The following is a 17,191-nucleotide window of genomic DNA, read 5'->3' on the forward strand; positions in this document are numbered from 1 at the left end:
CCTTAAAGAAATATTAAACTTTTAAATTAATAAATATGAAATAGCTAAAATATAATTATTATTATTATCCATTATAATATTTATGCATATGAAATCTCTATATATATATAAATGAGATGTGATTTGGGCTATGTGGCATTGAATTTGGGACATTTTTGCTGATGTGGCAACCTCATTTTTGGAGTTTAGGAGGGAATCCATCCATTCTAAATACACTCAAATTCAATCCACGCGGGATCCGAATAACCTCCGGGTCGGATGAGTGTTATTTGGATCATCCATGCCCTAAAATGGATCATATTTATTATTTTTCAAAACCCTAGACACAACCTTCATCTGTATTTTCTCCTATCGATCCTCCATTTTGGTTCAAGTGATTTGAATGATTCAACATCAGGTATGATCAAACTTCCTAATTCTGAATCTTCTTTCAATTCGATTCATTCTTTCTAACATCATAAACAATCTAATTCGATGGCTCAGTTTTGTTATGATTTAGGGTTTTTTTTTAAGTTTCTTTTTTTGCTGGATTCGTAGGTGGATGATTGTGAAGCTGATTTCTAATTAGGGTTTCTAGATCTCATCACAAATCCCGCCCCCGTCTGCTTTCTCTCTCTTTTTCCGATTCACGAAGATGAAGGCGATGGCTATTCAAGCCGATTGGATCATGTGGTACCGACGCTGATATGCATTGTTATCATTCAATCGTATTTCGTTCAATGACATCAGAAGCACCAATCAATCGAATTTCATTCAATCGGTACCGTGTCTCATTCAATCTGCATAATTCAGTTTGTAATTATTTACGATTTTGAAGTGTTTGTGATGAAATCCTTTTTCTCTGATCGAATCATCTACAATCCATTCTTATAATCATCAGGTATTTACTTTTCTATCTCTACATATTAATGGTGTTTTTAGTTAGCTCTTTGTTAGTTGTTCTTTCATATTTCTATTAATCATGGGTATTTGATTGTTGGTGTTCTTTCGGGTGTTGCATATAAGGGACTTTTGGCCGAAGGGCTCTTTGCAAGTCCTACAATGATTCTTGGTTGCTAGAGTGGATTGCGATAGATTGATGTTCTGTAAGGTTAGTTTTACGTATCCTTTTTTTTCTAAGTAAGTTCATTGTTTTGGTCAAATATTTCCTACAAGTTAAGGATTTGTTTTTGTAGTGTTTTCTATGATTTTATTTTGTTAATGGTGGGTAATTGTTTTATCTTAGAGAACCTGACTTTTGTATTCATATATGATTTGTAACAAACGTAGCTTAATAGAGAAGTTGAAAGACAATTATATCAGTTTAAGGCTTGCTCTTGGCGTTACAAACCAACCCGTTGAGACGTTTTGTGACGGAGATGCAGCTGCAAATGCAAACTCGAGGTCAACTGGTAACTATGTATTTCTTTACTCTTTGATGTTTAATTATTGTTTCTTTTCCGATTACATCTAAAGTTCAGACAATAACAATTTTTTGATTTTATATCATTCAATATATGTATTTGATTATTTTGCTTTTTTGGTTCTTATTTGTTTAATATATTCTTATTTATTTTTACTTTTGAAAAGTTGGAATCATGATATAACAATATCATGTAGCCCATATATTACATTTGTTATTATGATTAGAAAAAGAAAAATAGGAGTCTGAGATTTGGTCACAACTCACAATAAAGTTGGAATTCAAAGGGGAATCTTGATTTTTTAGTTGTTTTGCCGATTTCATCATCAGCTTCATTGTTCCGTTGATACAGTAAAACATTTGTAGAGCATCTCCAAAGAGCATAAGTGAAAGCATAACTGTAGTCATACGAGGGGAAAAGTCACACCTATGAGTTTGTTCAGGTATATTTTTTTATTCATTCTAGCTTTATCATATTTGTAAGTTGAGATGTATGAAAATGGTGTTTTTGCTACTATTGACCTCTAATTGTTGAGTTCAACATCATCAGTTAATGTATCTTAATTTTGATTTTTGAATTCACCAGTTTGTTAGTGAGTTGGTTCTGGTGACTGCCCTCGAAGCCACCATATCATAGTCCATGGTGTCATAGAGATCTTTCCCCTGGAGAACAATCCCTTCGCCTCCAGGAAGAAAAAATCTTGAATAATATTTGCCCAAGTTTTTTCTTCAGGCGTGGTGTTCTACAGCTGATTACGTAAAATAACTAGAATCCATTTCTCTTCAGGTAAGCTATTTTTTTAATTTTATTCATTTAATATTAAGATAGCCTCAATTTCATAATCACATCCATTAATCCCTCTCTGTTCTGGTGATATTTTTGTTGATATACATGAATTTTTTTGTTGATGAATATGAAATGTAGGGTGTGAAAATTTGGTGAAATTTTTTGTATTGTTTTGAGTAAACTATGATTGGGGATTCTGTTTTCCCTAGGAAGAGGTGGAATAGAATTCACTTGAAGTTGTAAGCTTTGGCTAGCAGATTTTTATTAGACTGATACGTGTATTGTTGTTGAGGCATTTGGATGCTAAATAGCTGTTTGGTGAGTGAAGTTTTGGGTACTAATTGAAAAATTAGGTGCCACAGTTTCAGTTGTAGGAGATGGTTGTGATATGAACATCTTGCCTTTAGAGATAATTGATCATGCATATGTTATAGTTGAAATCTTATGGTGTGAGGAGTTCTTGCATAGTAGTCATTGAATTATATGATAAATTGACTTATTAAGCTTAACCTTTAGCTGTCATATGCTTAATCAAGAATAGGAAAGGAAGGGTTTTTCAAAAATAAAAAAAAAAATTATATGATCATATAGTTTTGAAGTGGAATCTGTTATTGAGTTGCATAGGAAAACTATGACCACAAGAACATGATTGATTACATGCAACTAAGGAGGATTTCAAATAAAAAGAAGGTATTTTAGGGTTCTTTTTTATTCATTTTATAAGTACAGATGAGCTAACTTTGCTGTTAGTTTCGCCTGATTTCTTATATTTGTTTTGATTTGGTAAAAAAAGGTTTAAAAGAATATGATTTAGTTTTTGGAAAGTTAGTTTAAGATTTATTCTTCTTTAGAACCTTTGGCTTTTAAATAAGTCTTTATTTGCAGGATTGTTTTTTTTAATCAAAGATAGAAGTCTGATCTGATGTTTTTCTGTGTTTGGTTTTTAGGGGGAGATGTTCTTTACCAATGGTATACCAAAGTTTAAAGTCAAGATTGTGCTATGTTTGTCACTTCTTTTGTCTTGCAGGAGTTAGCTTTTACTTTTAGTGTGTGTATGGTTACGAGTGATAATATCAACACAGATCGAGCCATTACAAAGGAATGTGGCATTCTCACTTCCACTTTGGTAGAACATATTATATTAGCACCAAGAATTCAGTTACACACACATTCATTCAAGTAATGGAGACTGGATTATCGTGCGATTAACATGTTAAATGGGTCAAATGGGTCGATATCAGCCAAGAGTCATCATTTTACAGTTTCCATAATATGTTTTTTTTGTTAAAATAAGCAACACAATCATATGACACTGTTAGTGGGTCAACATGACTTAACCAAACAGTTTACAACTCTACTTGATAGAAGCCCATTTCATATTGAATCTATTTTGACGAATAAAGTGTTGCCTGGGCCCGCTCATTTAACTGCCTGTAATTAAATTTTTAGTGCTTTTCCGTGAGTACAGGTGATGGTGACATCGTGTCCAACATACAAGTTGTATGGCCCAGTGTGAAGTTGTTGCATTCATGGGTGATGGTACTAACGATGCTCCGACTTTGCATGAATCTGACATTGGAATTTTTATTGGAATAACAGCAATAGAGGTTAGTATCTCTTTCTTTCTTACAAGTTGCAGTAATAGTGAGGATGTTTTTGTTCACATGTTTGATCCTGGTACATGCCATAGGTTGCTAAAGAACAAGCTGATGTAATTGTTGGATGATGTAATAATCATTAATGTAGCCAAATGGGGATGTGTAGTATACATAAACATCTAAAGTTTGTCCAGTTCCAGTTAACCGCTGTTGCTTTAATGACGACATGCATCAGAGTTATGTTTTTTTTAAGCCAATATAGTTGATTTCATCGGTTTGACACAAACAAAGTGACTCAGAGTATACACTTAATTGTTTATATTACCCGATAAGTAATTTGCTATTTTTATAATATCGTACTATTTTCAAGTAATAGAGTTGAAGGTCAAGAATGATGATGGATTTGTGAGGAATATGTATACTTGGGTGGAACATTCTAAAGGTTACAAAAGGAATGTTTTTAAAGGATGGGAGAAGTATATGAAAGATCATGTAAAAATGTGACGCTCTATATGATAGTTTGATTCCTCTTGATTAGATTTTGGTCGTGATTATTTGTTAACTTGAGGTGAAGAAATCAGTTTTTTTATTTTTTTTTTAAATCCGGTCTGTTTCTTTAACTGGTTTCGTTTTTTTATGGCACAAAAAACCATTTTTTAAAACCAGTTCGGTTTTTTTAAACCGAATTGATACGAGAAGAATTCGACCTGGTACTAACCAGTTCGGTTCGGTTTTTAAACCGGTAACGACGAGGTATGTTTTGCCACAAACAAACTGCACTTAACTGTTTATATTACTTGATGATTAATTTGCTATATTTTTATAATATTGTACTATTTTCAAGTAAATGCATTGCTTTTAATTTGATTTGTTCACATTTGTCAGATTGTTCAACAAATACACTTGCCTATATCTTTTGACTTGCCAATGGTTCTAAGTAAGCCTCCAAAGGCATGCTCCACACTTGAAGTTTACAAGGTAATTTGTCTCTTATGACTAGAGGCCACCAAATGGGTAGGTCATGTGAGTTGGGTAACGGGTCAAAATAGGTTTGGACTGAAACGGGTCATAACAGACCAAGTGAGGTTAACATTTAAAGTCTTTATTTTCCGCTTCTTTTTAACTTATATATAGTTATAAACAATAAATGGCTAATTTTGTTTACAAAAACCATGTTCTATGTTTTTCATTTGACCCTTTCGAGATAGAACACGGCCAAATTTAACCTATTGACTCTTAAATGGATGTAAATTGCCACCTCTACTTACGACAATGATGTTGAAATATTACTTATCAGCAGTTCCGGTTAGATGTATCAGGTACCATGGACCCTTTAGCCTTGCTGGAGAAGATATCAAAGAATGGAATATCACAAGATGTTTGGCGAAGAAGAACCGGTCTATAACCACTGGGTGGGGTTAAGCCCGAACCGGTTTTTTTTAATAATCGGTTAAAAAATGGTTTCGTTTTTTTTTCGATTTCGATCCTAAAACCGGTTTTGTTTTGTGCATGTAGAAAAAATGAATATCATAATAATGCCATGAAATCTAATTGTGTGTAGGTCATGGAATCTCCACAACAAGTTGGTAGAATGTCAATGCAATGGACCACATGTCTTTCATGGAATGATCAATGTGATGTGATGAACCAATAGAGGTTAGGTATGTGCCTATCGTACCGGTAACGATGAGGTATGTTTTGCCACAAACAAAGTGACTCAGAGTATGCACTTAATTGTTTATATTCCCCGATGAGTAATTTGCTATTTTTATAATATTGTACTATTTTCAAGTAAATGTATTGCTTTTAATTTGATTTGTTCACATTTTTTATATCAGATTGTTCAATAAATACCCTCGCCTATATCTTTCGACTTGCCAATGGTTCTAATTAAGCCTCCAGAGGCATGCTCCACACTTGGAGTTTACAAGGTAATTTGTCTCTTATGACTAAAGGCCACCAAATGGGTAGGTCATGCGAGTTGGGTAATAAGTCAAAAACCAGGTTTGGACTGAAACTGGTCATAATAGACCAGCTGGTCATAAAGCGATAAACAATAAATGGCTAATTTTGATTACAAAAACCATATTTTTCTAAAAACCAGAGAGTCTGAGTAAAATGATTTAGTGTAACCTTTAACCCGTTTGACATGTTCTATGTTTTTCATTTGACCTTTTTGAGATAGAACACGACCAAATTTAACTTATTGATTCTTAAATGGATGTAAATTGACACCTCTACTTACGACAATGAGGTTGAGGTGTTACTTACCAGCAGTTCCGGTTAGATGTATCAGGTATCGTTGACCCTTTAGCATTGCTCGAGAAGATATCAAATAATGGAATATCACAAGATGTTTGTGTAAACGATTTGGGTATAAATTTCTTATCTTTATTATAAATTTGACACAACATCAATATAGATTTATCCATAGAAGATTAATATCACTTCACATTTGTTATTACCACAGAACCGTCTGCATTTGAGTGTTTCCTCTGAAAAGATTAGAACAACGCATAATTGTTGCAAGCCGTGAAAAATGTGATGTTTTTATGTCTGGAAGGAACCAAGAATTCCCAATAGTTTGTCAAAAGTGAGTTCATCATACTCTTAACGAATCGGTTTGTGGTTAGTTGAATGATTTACTTCTTTATATCTATTATTGTTTGTTTTCTTCATGAATCGTTGCATTTTGCTCAATTTTTCTCTTTATTTAATTTTTGATATAGTGATCGTGGAACACTAACTTAAGAAATGTTTGATGAATGAATCTGGTTGGATTAGTGAAATGTATGGTTATTCTTTTGGTGCACCAAAGGTAATTATATTTACTAATCATGAAATATAACATACAAATTTATCATTTTGCTCTTATTTTCTTAATGATTAACGAATGTTTCTATGCGTATTCGTTTCTATGTTCAGCCGAAGTTGTACCATGTTATAAGCGACAAGATATTAATATACCCTGGGTATGTTCCTGAACCTGGTGTTAACTATTGGGTTTTCCATTACGGGTTAGAGTTCAGTGTCGGGATTTGGAGCTTTGACAAAGCGAAGTGGAGAACCATTGAAATGGTAAAAAAATGCACAATTTTTCTTAAACAATATATCTATCTTATAATTCCTTTTGCATAATATTTTCAATAGTTTGTAATAATTTTTGTTCCATTTATTATCTCTAATAAGTTCATTTCTCTTAGGATAGATTACATGGAAATGGTGGAGGTGATTGAACTCCACAGATCGCAAAAACACCAGTACCATCCATCAAATATTGCATCCAAGACTCAAGTGGCACTACAAATTCACCACATAAAAAGTCAAAATTTTGACGTATTATATGAAATTTTGACAGTTGTGAGGTATTTTCACTCTGTGTTTGACCTTTTTGAGATAAAGAGACGAATCAAATTGTTCAGAAGTGACCTCTTTGCTTATTCTAGCAACAACGATTTTAGGAAAACAAAGCTTATCAAGCATATTTTATTCATCTTCTTTGTAGGTTATTGGCACTGGCAAAGTATTTTCAGCCCTTAAAGGCAAATTGACTCGAATGGTCTTTAGTGTAGAAATGGATGAAATCTTAGTTGTGTACTTGACTGTGCGAATTGAGAAGCCAACCACTTATGAGCTGACTAAGGATGTCAACAAGTAAGTCTTGATTGATAATTTGTTATTAAAACTTTTGTTCCATGTGCTTTCTCTGGTGAATACGGGGAAACATGTGGAGAAGACGTTCATCTCTTGCCAATTCGCACAAACTGTTTGGCATGTAATTGCCTAATGGTGTAATGTCCCAAGCTTTTATGTGTTTCAGTTCCGAGATCTCTTGGATATGCCTGAATTTTACCATGGTTCGACGAAAAACATGTTTTTTTTCATGCTATCATTCTTACGAAAATCATGAGTATCTGGACGATGCGAAATAAGATCGTATTTAGGGGGTGTTTGGCTTAGCTTTTTAAATCAACTTATTGAGTTATTGGCTTTTTGGAAAAGTCATAATGGAGTGACTTTTTGGAGCTTATTGACTTTTCCCCTCACATACACCCTCAATCCCAACCATCATTTAACTTTTCAAAAAACCAGTAAGTCAATAAGTTATTTCAAAAAGTTTAGCCAAACATGCCCTTAATCAGAGTTCAACATCAATGCCAAAAGTGATTGAAGAAGTCAAAGCCGTTACATTCCTTCTGGTAAAAAAAAAAAAAATAGATCGCAAGAAGCTTCATTAACATGGAAGAATTAGTCCAGCTTTAGTTTCATGTTGTAACAGTTTTTGGCTGTGTTTTGGTGCCTTATTTTGGATCTATATTGTATATTATGGCTGGTAGATTGTCTCCATGTACTGTAATATGTTTCTTTCTTGTGGTGTCTGTACAATTGGTGCTTGCTACTCGCAAAATTTTAATGATATTATGTTGGCCTTTCAATAAAACAAAAGTTGCATAAATTTGTTTTTTTAGTTTGTTTTAAGCACGATTTAGAATACAAGTGATTGATTTCTTTTAACGATTTAGAGCATTTAAAAATCTTAAAGCTCGATTGGTAATATAAGTCTAATGTGAGCCTGGCTTTTTATTTGAAATTTTGATTTGTTGATTTGAGCGATATTTTGGCGATTGCTTTCCTTTCACACATGTTCTCTAGGCCCGTTTATTTTTTTTACTGGGTAATTAGGTGTTTCACATTTCTTTAGTTCTTGCACATGCTACCGTGTATAATAAAAAAATCATGTATGCTCTTTACATCTTAAATTGACATTTTACCAACATAAAATTTGGCCCCTTTAATCCAGCAGATCATCATTCAACATTTGGGCTTATGGCCGATTTGATTTTTTAAATTATGAAGTAAACAATGTAAAAAAACAAAGTGTAATTTACTAATACAGTCACCAAGTTGAATAATAGGGTTGTTAATGTCGGGTTTCAATATTATTCGGTAAGTGGGTACTTATATTTTTATAGTTTATGTTTATGACATGTCGGGTTTCAATATCATTTTACTGTTGTTTTTGTAAGTTCAGTAAGTCATTTGCCTTTGCTTTCTTGATCAAGTGGGATGACCCGCATCTAATTCCTACTGATATGCCAATTGACGTATTAGAACTCTTCACCCGTGAATTGACAAGAGTACTTATAGCTTTCCATATATGTAAGTCATTAATATACTTAGACTTATTTTTGTTACCTAACAATTTTCTAATGGTGGTCCAGTATATCAAAGAGACGGAAAAACGTGCAATGAAAGGACTGATGGACAATAGGCACAAGTTGGATTTGATTTCAAATGAAGTGCTATAGAACTTAAGAATCAACGGTCTGGTAAGTTTTATATATCATTAACACATGAGATTGGATTAGATCAGGTTTACATTGTAAAGTGAGTTTGATCGGATGATTTCAGGAAGTTAAAAGAAAAATAACTCAATAGTCTCTACAAAATGTTAGAAGATTTTGTTAAGTCTTTCCAAATAAATGCAAACTTCAAGAAGACCAAGTCAACTTTTAACAATATAACTCGATTAATATAAATAAAATTTTCTGGCTTCCTACGTTATTTCTGTTTGTTGACATGAGTGTTTGATTTTTTTACTGCTTTTAATATCTATGAATAACTCTATCCATTTTAAAGCAAATTATTTGTTTTTTATTAAATTAATCAACCTGACATTTTGACAATTAAGGCTTTCATCACCATGATCAAATTATTAGTTACTGGAATATTGTTGTAGGATTTTTATTGTTTAAATGTATATGTTCAAATCTATAAACAAATCCTAAACATAAAATTCTAATTCATATTCAAATACTTATCAATCCATAAATAAATAATTAAATATAGTATTTCGATTTTAAAAATTAATTCAAAATAATCTTGACTGATGTCTAACACGCTACTCTAATTATTGGTATACTACGACAACGTAAGTTCACGGGTGATAACTTTTATCGTCACATATCGTATATTTTATAAAATATATGATATGTGTTGTTGTTTGTTTAAAATACATACAGTTTTTGTTCAATCACGGGTGAAAAAATGGAAGTTTCACACATTATTCATTTTTAAAAGTATACATACAATTGTTTAATAAATTATAAATATCCAACCCGTGAGTATTCACGGGTGATAACCTAGTATAAATATATATTATTAGTGAATTGAATGATAAAATGTCATGTGGTATTAATAGGACTCTTTTATTAGAATTAGAATTCATATTAAATTTAAAAAAGCTTATAGATCAAATTAACTTATATTTAAAAAGCTCAATTACATTAGGAATTGTCAGGTGACATTTTATGGAATGTTTGTCGAAGCTGCTTGGTGCCCCGCACTCCCTTATATATGTATATATATTCTTAATTAATATTAATTCATTGGGTAAATTAATTCAATATTATATATATTCTTTTAAAATGTAAAAAATATTATTATTTTGATAGTTTTATTATCGTTATAATTTATTATTTTTCTTTTTTTAATTATTATTTTTTCAATTAAAACATCTCTATTGTCCTTAAAGAAATATTAAACTTTTAAATTACTAAATATGAAATAGCTAAACAAACCTTATGACATATTTATTGTTATTAGTATGCATCATAATATTTATGCATATGAAATATAAATATATATTATTAGTGAATTAAATGAGAAAATGCCATGTGGCTTTAATATGATTTTTGAATGAGAAAATGCCATATGGCATTAATAGGACTCTTTTATTAGAATTAGAAGATTAGAAGATTATCTTTATGATCGAAAAAAATCATATTTAGCTTTCAAATTTGTCGTCTAAAAGTAAACCGTGTCCAATCTCTCTCTCAAATCTTTACTGTAATCAGTTTCTTTCTTCTTTTTAAAACTACAAGAATTGTCATAAATATATGGTGTTTTGATTTTGGCGTGGTTTTTTGTTGTTCGTGTGTTGAACTGCAGGGCCGGCTCTGGGCCCGACAAACCCGTGCCGACGCCCGAGGCCCAAAATTTCAAAGGGCCCGAAAAGTGTTTATAAGCTTGTATATATTTATTAAATTATATATTTAGTATATTCATTCGTTTATTATGCAAAAAATATTGGTGGTGTAGTGGCAAAAACTATCTCAAAATAATGTAAACGTCTCAACTTCGAGATCACTAAGTTTTTATTTTTGTAATTCATTTACCCTTAACCATAATTTTGGGCTCAATTTTTTTCGTCACCCGAGGCCTAAATTTTTTCAAGAGTTTTCGGGGACGGCTCTGTTGAAGTCGCTTTCTGGATGTTGGAGACATAGATCGACGCCATGTGGGTGGATGCTATATGTCCGTCATCCTCATTATCATCATGGAGTCCAAAATAGCATTTACATTGGGATCGGTCTCTTCTTTTCATCCAAGTCATCTTCAAGAACAAAGAACACAAAATGATATATGATTGTCATCAGTCTTTTTTTCTTGAAGATTTATCCATCTCATGCAGCAAAATCTTACTGGGTTACTCCCCTCAACTAACAATTCATTTAGTGAAACTTCACGCAAAACAATACTGAATATCCAAGAAACGATGTTTGTCATCTTTCATTTTTTTTAACTTTTTTGACGTTTTACAGTGAGTAGTATTTAGAAACCATGACATTTGTTTTTTTGTGTGATCAATGGAAGGTGCTGAGACGTTTCTTTTTATAGGATATCTTTGGCTTGTAGTTAGGCGGGATATTATTATAATAAATGCAATTAATAAAGTATCCGTCGTTTTAGGTACTTTTTGTAATTACTGTTTTGCTCAGCTATATATGTTAAGTATGTAACACGTCCCATCTTTCAAGTATGGCGTTTTATATTTAATGACGTTTTTGTAGGCCAAGATGATAAAATACACTAAGTAAAACACAGAAAAAAAACTATGCAGGAAAAATATTTTTTTATTATTTGGCGTTTTGTATTTAGGTGGCGTTTTATACTTAATGGAGTTTTATGTAAGAAATATAAATCTTAAATCTCAAAATTTAGTGATTTAGACTTGTTCTTTTTGTTCTCGCAATAATTAGTGTTATGTGATTATCCTTATCATATATATATATATATATATATATATATATATATATATAGAGAGAGAGAGAGAGAGAGAGAGAGAGAGAAAGAAAGAAAAAGAGACGGAGTAAATTACCCTTATGTGACTAAAGTTAATTGAAAATTTTAACCGGATTAACGTCAAAGGACAGACCGGATTAATGTCAAAGGACAGACAGTGCAAAGTTTTTAAAACGTAAATGATGATTTTTGTAATTTTAAAAGATAAAGGACATTAATTACAATTTGATATAAATATAAATGACGAAAAATGTAATTTCTCCTTGAAGAAAAATAAAAAAGTAAAATGTAAAAGTTGTGTTAATAAAAGATTAACCGTTTTATGTAAACCCTAAAATACAGGTACCCGGAACCGATCGTACGGCCTGGGTAACCCGAATATATTAACCCGTCCGTTATCGGGCCACCCGTTATCAGTTTAAGCTTCATCACTTCTATTGAAATTAGGGTTTCCTTCTATCGGCGAATTCATCTAGGGTTTGTTCTAAATTCTAATGGCAATGGCTGCTACAGTCCGATCAAGCGTCACTGGTTTCACCAAATCTCTCATTTCAACTCAGAGATCCACCGTCGCACGAGCCGTTATTTGCCCTAATTTCACCAGTTCCGAGGTAACGATGATTTTACGAAATGAAGATTTGTATTCGTTACTTCTAATCATTTCAGAATCTGATTGTTTGATGTTTTTGCCCTTATATTTTGATGATTTGATTGAATATTTTGACCATTTAACAACAAGAGATTGATTGCAGAGTATACAAAGTTGTTTGATATAAGAAAGATATATGATTAATAGGAATAGTTGTATACTATACAAATAAACAAAAATATGCTTCATTTTCAAGGTAACATAATTCAGACGCAAATGGATTTTATAGGTTGAAGCCGCGTTTAAAGATAAGAATGGTCATGTACCTGATTATCTTACCTTAGACTTGTTAGGGTAAGTAGGTTGTCGAATCTACAAGGAGTGTGTGGTTGGCAGTTATTTCAAGTTGATTATGAAACATAAAAGTGATTGTAGTGTGAGTGGATGAAATGTAATCATTTCAAGACTCATACATGATTATGTGACTTGTTTGTATAACTCAATAAGTAAATCAGGTGTTAGCTAACTACATAGACATAGTACATTGTAGTTTACAGTTACTCTATAGGCACGGTCCGTGCAAACACACTTAGTTGTCCCTTTTTTATAACGAAGTTATCTAACGTTGGAATTGGTACTAATATGTGGATCACGATGGTCTATCTTTCCCTTGGTTTTAAAAAGCGAGAGGTGCACAAAAGCGACGGGGTCTAAAACCGAGGCGTGAAGCGCAAAGCGCAAAAGCGGTGGGCTTTTCATACCCGAGGCACAAAGTGATTATATAATTTTTTATATATATCCCATAGGTTTTTAGCATCACTTATCCAAAATATAGCTATAAGTAAGGTTTATATATGATTTAACCTACAAATACAAGCCAAAAACCCTATCGTACAACAGTTTGATGCTTAAAAACAGCATAAAAACACCTTATGTATATGAGGCGCGCGCCTTAGGCCAGAAAACCCCCAAAATTTGCACTTTTTTGGGGCTTTTTGTAAAAAACGCGCCTCGGGCTATCTAAGGCGCCAAGGCTTGCGCCTTGATGCGCCTCGCGCCTCAGGCGCGCTTTTTAAAACCCAGATCTTTCCAGATAACACAAGAATTCCATGGAACAATTCATAACATTCACATGCAAAGAATTACAAAAGATTTAGTGTCTAACTTGTGTGTATGAAAAGAGTTGAATACTGTTAGTGAAATTAAACCCTACACTCTGTTTTGATCACGGATTGTTTAGCCTTGCATTGTCGCGATTAGATGGTGAGATTCAGTGTGGAAAAAGATCAAGAATGGATCGAAGATTAAGAGAGACTTTGCCATAGAAGTCTCCTGCCTCCTTTCTTTGGCTCTATAAGCTATCCACTCACTGTAACTCACTAACTCCTCACTTTCTTATTTTGAGTCATGACAAAAAAAAACACCTTTTATTCTTTTAACTGCTTTTGGCTGTGTCTAGCGTAGACGTACATTCGGTCTAATGTACCAGCTGATCAACGTCTTTCGTATGCTACAAAATGCCTAAATTTAGAAATGAAGGCAGTGTACGCATACGCCACTTTAGCATATCCCGGTATCCGTACGTCTTTGTTGTATCTTTCTTTCTCTTCCTTGGCTCTTCCTTCTCATTCTTTCTAATTCATAACTTGAGCTATTTGTCCTACAAGTGTATGGTCTTCAACTGCTACTTTGTAACATGAATACATGATATTAATATTATAGATACTCAAAATAGCATGTTTCTCAATATGTTTAATACTTTAATGAGAAAACACGGTATCTAGCTACAATTTAGAAGGATGCAATACATGTACATCACCCACTATATTGGTGTGAACGTGGGGCTCTGCTTTATTTGGAATTAAACCCTAACTCTTCTCTTGAATCGGCTCATAAATATTAAATAGTAGAACAAACTTGAGTGACTCCTGTTGTTCTAAGTGGGTAAGCAAGCATCTCGTTCATGAATGGTTTATGCCACTTACGTCACTAGTCTTGGATCAGTTAAGCAAAACTTATTTGGGCTGCAATGTTTTGCTAATGATCCTATTTGATACAAGTGTTTTTCATTAATACTTTCTTTGAACTTTTTGTTGGTTTTCGGCTTAATTTGCTATATTGTTTTTGCAGCAATTGAGAAATTTTGCTTCTGGTTCTGCTCCAAAGGATGTAAAGATCAAGGTAATAATGTAATATATCACGTTCATGTTCATCATGCTGTATAATGCTTTGCTTGATCGGCTTGAAGTTTGTAAAAACATGGAGACACCATACCGTCAATTTATACGCGTTGACCACTTAATCTAGGGTATCGAAATGCATTGACCATACAGCAACTAATTGTCAGTTTGTCACGATGTTGTTCAGGTGCCTGTAGCTATGTTTGGAGGCTCCGGAAACTACGCATCTGCATTATTCATTGCAGCAGCAAAAGCCAACGCATTGGAAAAAGTCGAATCAGAACTTGCTGATTTTGTTTCAGCCACTACTAAAGCCTCGACATTTTCTCAATTCATGAAAGATTTGGCAGTACCAGCCGATATTAGAGTGAAGGCCATTAATGAAATTTCTACTCAAGCTAAATTCTCAGACATCACAAAGAATTTTTTAGGTATTGAGCAATTCCGATTTTTATGTGTTAATGTTATGAGTTTTCTTTCATGATGAAATTGGCTCTTTTTAATGATTGATGATGTGATTTTGCTAGTCGTTTTGGCTGACAATGGGCGGCTTCGACATGTTGATACTATTGCTAAGAGATTTTCAGATTTGACCATGGCGCATCGTGGAGAAGTTAAAGCTATTGTCACTACTGTGATTGTAAGTTTGACTGTGACTTAACAAAGTCGTAAAATAAAAACGTTTGCGGTTACCTGAACTTTTTTCAAACATAATGCATACCATCCTTGTTTTCTAAACGTGCTAAGCCGACCTCGACTCATGTAACTTAGCAGAGCTAGAAATATCTAGAGCTCGAGAATATTTTTTTTTCAAGCTTGAGCTCTGCTCGCGCTCGACTTGTTTATGATGCAATTATTTTATAATGTAATTATATTCATCTATCATTATTTTCATCTATATTCACAACTAAAACCTATATTTAGCATATTATATATCAGTTGGTTAATTTTATCATAATTATATATTAATATTTTATGCTTAATATGATTGTTATATTAAACTAAAAAATAGTAAAATACTTAAATAACTTGTTTAGGCTCATGAGCCTAGTCAAGCATGGTCTGTAAAGTGCGGGTCGTTTATTAAATGCAAACACCACCTCCAAAAACGTTTTTACATGTAAATTATAATATCCATTTTAGGCTTGAACTCGGGCTGAAGTTCAATTAAACTCAGCTTGATTCGAGCATTTAGTGAGCTGATCTTGAGTAGCTTACAAGCAGCATGGCTCGTTTAGTTTTTTTTTTTTTTTTTTTTTTTGCATATTTCTGATATATTTTTGTTGTGGTGATCTTATTTTATTATTCTACCAGCCGCTCCCTGCTGCAGAGGAGAAAGAACTGAAAGAAACTTTACAGGAAATACTTGGTAAAGGGAAAAAGGTTCATCTTGAGCAGAAGGTAGTGTGTGTGCCCATCTCTTTACCTGCCAAATGTATCTTGTCTTTTTTGTTTTTTACTGAATATTAAAAATAACAATTTTTTTTTTTAAAATACGATTACAAAACGTGTTAAAAAATAGTTTAACTTTTGGTCTAAATGTTATAGTAGGTTGTAGGTTGTAAACTGTAACCATTTATATTATGGCGCCGTTTGATCCCTTAAACCAGTATTTTAAATTTTGACCCGTTTGATGTAAACTATAACCGAAATTGATTCTTTTGATAAACGGGTTGAAATTGTTACATTTAGAACCGTGCTTTCTCAGTTTTTGAACGTTTTTTTGTGTATGAATATCAGATTGATCCCAGTATTCTTGGCGGGCTTGTGGTGGAATTCGGGCAAAAGGTTTTTGACATGTCGATAAAGACCAGGGCAAGGCAAATGGAGCGGTTCTTGCGTGATCCAGTTAACTTTGATGCCTAAGAAGGCGTCGTGTAAGGCTTTTTGAAATATATTAATTCGATCCCTAGAAAGAATGTTTTCTCTTTCTGGAGTTTTTCTTTCATTCATGACATCTGGTTAATTGATGAAATAAAAGTTACTGTGCTCTAATTTTGCTATTTGAAAATGTTCTTTGGATGTTAATTTAAAGTTGAATCACACATTTATAACATGATGAAGCAAGTCATCATACTCAGTAAATCCCACCAATAGCAAAGCTAAAGTAGGGTCTGAAGAGGGTAAGATGTAGACAACCTTAGGGTGTGGGGGGCGCTTTGCGGGGAGTCTAAGCGGGGAGTGGTTACCGCGCGGGGAGAGGTGCTGCCATCAAGGTTCACCGCATGGAGGGGATGGATTTGTGGTGAGAGGTTACCGCATGAGAGACAGGAGAGAAAGAGGGGGTGATTGGTTGTTAATGTGGGTCCACTCTTTTTCCACAAATCATATTTTTTTTCTTCTTTTTTTATAAAAAAATAATTGTGTGAGTGGAGTGATGCCAACGTTTGAGTGCAAAATGGGGACTTAAGAGGGGAGTTAACGTCGCGCGTGCTGATTGGGTGTGTGATGCGTGTGTAGTGTAATATATTTTTGGTATATATTTTAAGCCATTTTTACACTTTTTAGCCAAGTTTTAAATTTATAAAACACGATATTTACTAACACTAA

General features: G+C 33.2%; 1 protein-coding gene and 1 long non-coding RNA gene across 24 annotated transcripts; both read left to right on the top strand.

The window, feature by feature from the left end:
* Window positions 1–259: 259 nt before the first annotated feature.
* Window positions 260–8,032, top strand: LOC110925872. 23 transcript variants are annotated; one of them, XR_002584829.2, is made up of 16 exons: window positions 260–397; window positions 538–1,090; window positions 1,270–1,391; window positions 1,755–1,845; window positions 1,989–3,796; window positions 4,673–4,765; window positions 5,107–5,199; window positions 5,349–5,478; window positions 5,626–5,718; window positions 6,084–6,161; window positions 6,258–6,380; window positions 6,517–6,605; window positions 6,713–6,865; window positions 6,996–7,152; window positions 7,293–7,441; window positions 7,608–8,032. It is a non-coding gene; the product is annotated as an uncharacterized LOC110925872 (long non-coding RNA). The 23 variants fall into 23 exon arrangements; XR_004885722.1 differs by having other exon boundaries at window positions 1,989–3,315; window positions 3,658–3,796; window positions 7,293–8,032; XR_004885720.1 differs by having other exon boundaries at window positions 538–880; window positions 1,006–1,090; window positions 7,293–8,032.
* A 4,204-nt stretch (window positions 8,033–12,236) lies between these two features.
* Window positions 12,237–16,669, top strand: LOC110921189 (ATP synthase subunit O, mitochondrial). The gene is made up of 6 exons (XM_022165471.2): window positions 12,237–12,483; window positions 14,592–14,642; window positions 14,829–15,072; window positions 15,169–15,281; window positions 15,956–16,042; window positions 16,382–16,669. Exons 1-6 carry the CDS (start codon window positions 12,367–12,369, stop codon window positions 16,505–16,507), a joined length of 738 nt encoding a protein of 245 aa, XP_022021163.1. The 5' UTR covers window positions 12,237–12,366; the 3' UTR covers window positions 16,508–16,669.
* Window positions 16,670–17,191: the final 522 nt, after the last annotated feature.

Source organism: Helianthus annuus, chromosome 17 (assembly GCF_002127325.2).
Source record: "Helianthus annuus cultivar XRQ/B chromosome 17, HanXRQr2.0-SUNRISE, whole genome shotgun sequence".
NCBI classification, from domain to species: Eukaryota; Viridiplantae; Streptophyta; class Magnoliopsida; order Asterales; family Asteraceae; genus Helianthus; species Helianthus annuus.

Bases quoted from the DNA above. Each gene is read 5' to 3' on its own strand.
- LOC110921189 (XM_022165471.2), top strand. From the start codon at position 12,367: ATGGCAATGGCTGCTACAGTCCGATCAAGCGTCACTGGTTTCACCAAA. The intron at 12,484-14,591 runs GTAACGATGATT...TTGTTTTTGCAG, and splicing joins CTAATTTCACCAGTTCCGAG to CAATTGAGAAATTTTGCTTC. The intron at 15,073-15,168 runs GTATTGAGCAAT...TGATTTTGCTAG, and splicing joins CATCACAAAGAATTTTTTAG to TCGTTTTGGCTGACAATGGG.